Source organism: Abramis brama (genome assembly GCF_963993115.1).
Source record: "Abramis brama genome assembly, chromosome: 3".
NCBI classification, from domain to species: Eukaryota; Metazoa; Chordata; class Actinopteri; order Cypriniformes; family Leuciscidae; genus Abramis; species Abramis brama.
In genome coordinates this window covers 28,734,987-28,741,807 of record NC_139965.1, presented here as the reverse complement: position 1 = coordinate 28,741,807, position 6,821 = coordinate 28,734,987, and the positions used below count along the sequence as shown (strand labels likewise).

Below are 6,821 nucleotides of genomic sequence, written 5' to 3'. Positions count from 1 at the left end.
TAAATCATATCTGCTAAATTGTTTCTTTTTTATACTTCTCTGTTTACCAAATGCTCGACTCAGAATATGTTGAGACTGTGGTGAGTTGAACTGAACGTGGCACTTGATGGGCCTGTAGGCTCCCGTCGTTACAGCCTACCAGCTCCATCACGGCCGTTCACTTACTCGCAGCTCTCTGGCGCCTCTCGAAGATTGAGCTTGTAATCGCAAAAAGATCACCGTGGACACGGTCCTAGTCCTTTTTAAGCAGGGTCATTGAACTATTCATCTCATATTATCCTGAAAAGTATTTTTTTTTAAATGAGAGAAGAGGAGATTGTTGCTGATTGTCACGAGCTTGGAAGTGACCGCTGTAGCCTGCTGCGCGTGAGGAATGGCGAAGTACAATATAGGCCTACTCAGTTCCTTTATTTCAGATATCCCACAGTAAATTAAATGAATATTTCACAGGGTGATGATATTGGCTAATTTAAGTCGTAGGATAAAGACGGGGGTATTTTGCCTTTACTACACTCCACATGTAACCACAGCGATGAAATCAACATTTCTTCACCAGTAAAACTGGTTAATAAAAAGGCTAAATAATATCTTAATGGTAATTTAAAATGCAAAAAATAATAATATCAGAATCAAAACAACCTAGGCCTAAATCATGTTCCCACCATGAAAAACTAACGTGCCTGTGTGTGTGTGTGTGTGTGTGTGAGGGGGGAGGGGTCTTGTAATTATATTGTCTAAAACATTTAATAAAACGGCATGTATTAAGCTTTATCCAGACTTATTCCGCGTGAGGGAGCGTTATTTCTACCATACCTTTCAAGTACGCATCCTTCAATTAGAATGCTGTTCCCGTCGCCTCCCACTACTGCCGTATAATTAGACTTGAGAGATTCAGCTAATTTCTCTCTCTCTCTCTCTCTCTCTCTCTCTCTCTCGGTTCCATTCTGATCGTCTAATTTCACCTCAAAGGCATATTTTCACGGTGTAACTCGCTGGTTAAACAAGGCCATATCCATTTGTTAATTGATGCAATTACGCATTTCTCGTAATGGTCGCGTAGGTCCCGAGATACGCATCAATCAGTTTTCTGTTGACCTGCCAGAGGTTCTCTTCACGTCTGCCGGGACTGGCCCTCTCTCTAATAGAGAGAGATGGAAACATCATCGCAATTAACATCAGGTCGGACCTCTGATCGGTCAGACAGATGCGAGCAAGGATCCCTCTTCAGTTCATTTGCTCATCATCAGCGTAGTGTCTGAAATGTAATAATAATAATAATAATAATAATAATAATAATAATAATAAGAGAGTAATCGAGAGCATAATTGTATAGATAAGATGGATAAAAGATAAATATATTATTAGATCTTTTATATAAAAATAAATTATAGTTATTAAATCTGATATATTGTGATATATAATCTTTATAAACCTGAAAATATTTTGCATAACTAAAATATTGACATGGACGGAATTAAAGAGAGCACGGATATCTAACAGGTAATAAAGAGTTATTTGGCATTACAACATAATTTCCATATAAATATATCCAAAATAATCTTGAAGTTGATTGAGTGTTACAATTTATTTACAAAAAAAAAAAAAAAAAAATGTTTAGGCCTATATATTTAGCCAATATTCATTCTATTGCTTTCAGCAAGCCCAGTGATACTTTTTGCGCTCTAAGTCTTAAAATACACTACTGTTTAAAAAGAAAAGGGGGGAAAAAACAGAGGGGACAGGGGTGTGCAAAACACACCTCAAGAAAAGCGCGAAGCATGACGTGATTGGCAAAGACATCATTCTATCCTCGCCGTCCCGGGATTAGAATGACGTCACACTGATACCCGTGCATGGATGAATTCTAAAGAACTATAGAGGCACAAATAATAGCACAACCACAAGTTCATATCTTGCAAGTCTTACGTTATCCTTTAAGCTTTCTACAGCTGTTTAACAACAATATTTTTGTACTTGATGAAGCTTAACTCTAATTTTTCATTTCCTTAAGGGATTATCTTATACATATAAAACTAGGGCTGGCGTAAACATCCTCAGAGCTTCCCAGTTAAGTGCAGTCATCTATTATTGAGCGAAAGGCCGAGTGTGGAAATGTGTGTAAGACGGTGGATTTGAAGTAGATTTGGTTTCAATCGATCAGCAGGAGAAGAATATTGCTTATGGTAACAAAAGAAGCAGCTATGTCTTTCTCTCAGTTTGGATATCCTTACAATGCAACTTCTCAGGTAAGCATGACAATTAGATATTTTTCTCATGAAGGTTCTTAATGAGCGCGCATGCATTGGGTGTTTTTTTCCACATTCTGTCATGATCTCTGTACTCGGTAACTGACATTAGGCACCAGCAGATTGTTCTGTCACTAAGTAAGTCCTAAACTAAAGTTAGCCGATATCGTGGGGTTTGTCAATATTTATAGTAATGGGTTATTTGAATTATAAATGACCTCACGTGTTGTTGTAAACGTGTAAATTACCTTTACGGTGTAATTGTTCGGAGTGAAAGCGAGACTCCTCCCTTTGCCGGTAGCCTTTACAGTCTGTGTGACTAAACTAATTATAGCCTACATTTACAGATAACGGATAGATAATTTCGACATCATGACTTACAACCACTTATAGTTTTATTTTAGTGTAAAAATACGCCTATATTGTCAAAAGAATCCGCGCTTGCTGGTGGTTAACTTTCTTTCCCTGACGCACAACTTAGAAAGTTTTACTTTCAGCTTTGACAAAACACTGTTGTTGTTGTTGTTGTTGTTGTTGTTTTTACACTAAACAAGTAAATCAGCTCACAAAAAATAAGGTTCGCTTTTTTAAAGTATCTATATGTTTATTGATATTTTAACAAAAATCACAATAAAGTCTTAAATCAAATGAAAGTGCACTTCTTATCTCTATAAATAAAACGCATACGAGAATCAATTTAAAAACAGTTTCAAAAGGAAGAGTTCAGTTCTACACAAAGCTTCTTCGCGTAATCTTACCTTACTTTTGTTTAACTAAGGAAAATGCGCGCATGTTTTGTGACGCAAATATAAAATGACATGTCTATCCACAATTTTCTTCATGCAGTTCTTCGTGTCGGCAAACCCCAGTACGACTTGCTGCGATTCGATTTCCAGATCGGTGACGGAAGGATCGAGCGCGTCTCAGACCGCAGCCTCCTTCTGCTGTCCCTCCTATGAGAACCGGCTGCTGGCGAGCACGCGGACAGAGCTCAACGCCGCGCTCGGGATGTACGGCTCTCCTTACGCAGCAGCAGCGGCGGCAGCCGGGCAGAACTACGCCAACTACTTTCCGTACAGCGCCGACCCCTCTGCCATCTACTCCAGCCTGGTACGTGTAGCATCATCTCATCAGATATAGCAAGATATAGCGTCCTCCGTTCAATCGATTGACTCATTCAAGTCACGGCTTGTTATTGATTATTTTGGCTTGTCTAGCTGTCTGGTGAAATAACTCTGAATAATCATAAGAAATAAACAGATGAATTAAGCGACACAGCATGTCGTCTGCTTGATGTAATATGGCCTACTTGGTTTATAAATAATAATAAATAAATAAATAAATAAATAAATAACAGAAAAGTGTGTATAGCTTATCATGCAAGTTATATTTTAGAGATGATAAGAAGATAAAATTGCTGCTTCCATTCTAAATAATAAATGTATTTCGCCAAGTACAGTACCAGCAATATATGAAAGCTACATCACATATTAAAGTTTTTGTTTGTTTGTTTGTTTTTGTCTCTAGAACCCACAATATGAAATCAAAGAGGGGTCAGGCAGTCTTCATGGCACTATAACCCAACCTGCCGCCTACTATCCATATGACCACTCACTTGGCCAGTACCAGTACGACAGGTGCGATTTATGTCTGTCCCACCTCTAATATGATATATTTAAACATGCTGAAAATACAAGTAAAAAATTCTAAAGATGCTGCTTTTAAACTTGATCCAGGTATGGGACAGTTGATTTTAATGGGTCAACACGGAGAAAGAATGCCACGCGTGAGACAACGAGCACTCTTAAAACATGGCTTTATGAACACCGGAGGAACCCATACCCTACAAAGGGTGAGAAGATCATGCTGGCCATTATCACCAAAATGACTCTCACGCAAGTGTCTACCTGGTTTGCCAATGCTAGGAGAAGACTAAAAAAAGAGAACAAAATGACCTGGTCCCCTAAAAACAAAGCAGGCGATGACAGGAAGGAAGAGCTTAATAAGAGTGACCCAGACAACATTACCAAAGGTACCTCATAACTCTCGTCAGTTAATAAATGAAATAAACATTCTGTAAATAAAAATAAAAAGTATTAAACTGTGTTTGTTGTTTGTACAAAAAACCTCTTGCATAGATTCCAAAGACAGTAAGGATGAGCAGGACCTGCAGTTCAGTGACCTGGATGACATAGAGGACGAGGACTGTGACAAGCTGGACAGTGACTGTGAGAAATCAGGTCAGGATGACCTCCCGACTTCCTCCCCTCCAAAGAGAGACCGTAACCCTGACCTCCCTCTCCACTCGAACTTCCCATCTTTTCCCTGTGGTCTAAAGAGTTTGGGGCCTCTGAACCCCGATTACCTGGATCCTTTGGGATCCAAACAACAGCAGCAACAGCCCTCGCCTCAGTCCACCTCCATAAACACTGTGACACTCTCTCACTTTGAGTCAACGGAAAAGCCTCGGATCTGGTCACTGGCACGTACCGCCGTCACAGGGGTTGTGTTAGGCACGCAGAACGGTGGGGATGTACGGACTGGGCCCGTGGAGTGTCACATGCAGGGACTCAGGCTGCCCACAGTCGAAGGGGTGCAGTGTGGGGAGCTGAAGGGCCTTCAGGACCCTACAAACCTCAGCAATACTGAAAGCCTTTACCAAGAAGGACTACAGGGGATACACAAGGCATACAGTAGCGGGAGCTACAAGACCCTTCAACTTCACTCTTCTTCCTATCCTGGACTGACAGAATCCTGCCAGTACTCCTCAATGGAAGGTACAGCTTCTCTGTGTTTACTACAGAACTATTAAAATGAACTAAATAACAAATCACAAAGTTTGAATAGGTTATTAGCTGTTCATAACTCTAAATGCTTAACATCAACATACTGTGTAATATTTGACCTATTTAAAATACCTTACTTTTTTAAAACTAAATTACATATAGATATGCAAAATAAAACATTTGTGTACATGTTAAGTCTGTTTATTAACAGCTAGCCATGGTGTGATCTTGTGTGTCTACTACAGGTTTCCCCAGTGCAGGAAAGACAGAGATAGAATCCAGTGAGCACAATGACACGTGTCCAACAATCCAGAACACTAAGGCCACTGCATTCAGACCTGTGATGAAGAGGTGAGGCAGGTGAGTGAAAACGCACACACATTAACACATGTACTTTTTTGAACCCACTATGTGGGTGTCTTTATATAACTGATATTTCTCACATAATGACAGGAATGAAACTGATTAACACATTGACTGCATGCATAAACGTATCTGCAAACTATTGTTTGGTAACAGTTTTTTTCTTCTTCTAAAAATAAAAAAAGAAATCCAATCATCTAGGATTACATAATATGTCACCCCACAGCCACAGACTGTAATGTCATTACACATACCCACTAGTAAAGCATCTCTGATATCAGTAAACATTTGTGCTGCGTAGCCATCGGCTAACTGATGAACGTTATTGGATTGCTTTGGCTATTTCTGCTATACTGCACAACTAAAAAAACAATGATGTATCTTTCCATTTAGTATCTGTATGTGTGTGTGATTTGAGGTAATAGAATTCTGCATCACAAGGATTTAATCACACAGTTATCCAATATTAGGCTACCTGTCATTTTCACCTATAGCCAAACTTTCACAATATTGGCTCACATTTATACATTTCCCTTCTTCCTCTGAATTAGGACTGAAGAAATACCAATAAACACTGGGACATTTTTATGATCTACATTATGCACTATGGAATGGAGTCAATGAAGAACCATAAGCCCATGGCAGCAGACACTTGAAATAATAGCGCAATGAGTCTCTTTCTGGAACTGTGAAAACTGGAGGCAGCCATAATTTTGCACAATATGATTTGATGGTGTCAATAACTTTATGCAATGTTTTGTGTATGTATGAGAATGAACTGTGATTTCTTATGTTTGCATTGGCAATCGTAGTTTAGTAATTCTATTTATCTATTTATTGTTTGATTATCCATCAGCTTTATTTATCTGTTACCATGAGTCCTTTCAAGGTTTTGTTGTGTGTTACATTGATTTCTCTGTGGTCATGTACTTAATGTTATGTGATTTACTTTTTTTGGAAGCTGGTGTAAACTTTACAGTCAGTCTTTTTACTTTTATTTACTAATCAAAAATAAATGAGGTGTGATACTGTGCTCCTGAGGCAGTTTCAATAAACTGTGTGTAAATGTCATGTAATTTATAAAATATTTTATAAGAACAAATTTTCTCATTTTTGTTTAATGATTTCTGTTTATAAATGAATCAGATAGCTCTGCACTGATCAGTTCATCCTCTTGACTCTATGCGTGAAGCCGGGCCATTGTCGGAAGGTCATAAATTCAGACGCAGACGTGAATGGACTCAGCAAGGGTGTGAAGAAAGGGTACATCAGTTTCTCATTGTCATTATTTAATCGGAATTGGCATCAAACACTTTGTTACTGTTCAGGCTCAGAGAGGCAGGAATTGGTTATGAATGCAGCTTTGTCTCCACTGCGCGCGAGCAGGTTCATCATCATCCAATTCTTGTGTTAACAATGAGGTCAC

General features: G+C 38.9%; 1 protein-coding gene across 1 annotated transcript; it reads left to right on the top strand.

Moving 5' to 3' along the window:
• The first annotated feature begins 1,879 nt into the window (after positions 1–1,879).
• irx6a (iroquois homeobox 6a) lies at positions 1,880–6,488 on the top strand. Its single transcript, XM_084109680.1, has 7 exons — positions 1,880–2,246; positions 3,093–3,356; positions 3,774–3,883; positions 3,983–4,278; positions 4,385–5,023; positions 5,278–5,392; positions 5,947–6,488. The coding sequence occupies exons 1-6, from the start codon at positions 2,181–2,183 to the stop codon at positions 5,385–5,387; spliced, it is 1,485 nt and encodes a 494-aa protein (XP_083965806.1). The 5' UTR covers positions 1,880–2,180; the 3' UTR covers positions 5,388–5,392; positions 5,947–6,488.
• Positions 6,489–6,821: the final 333 nt, after the last annotated feature.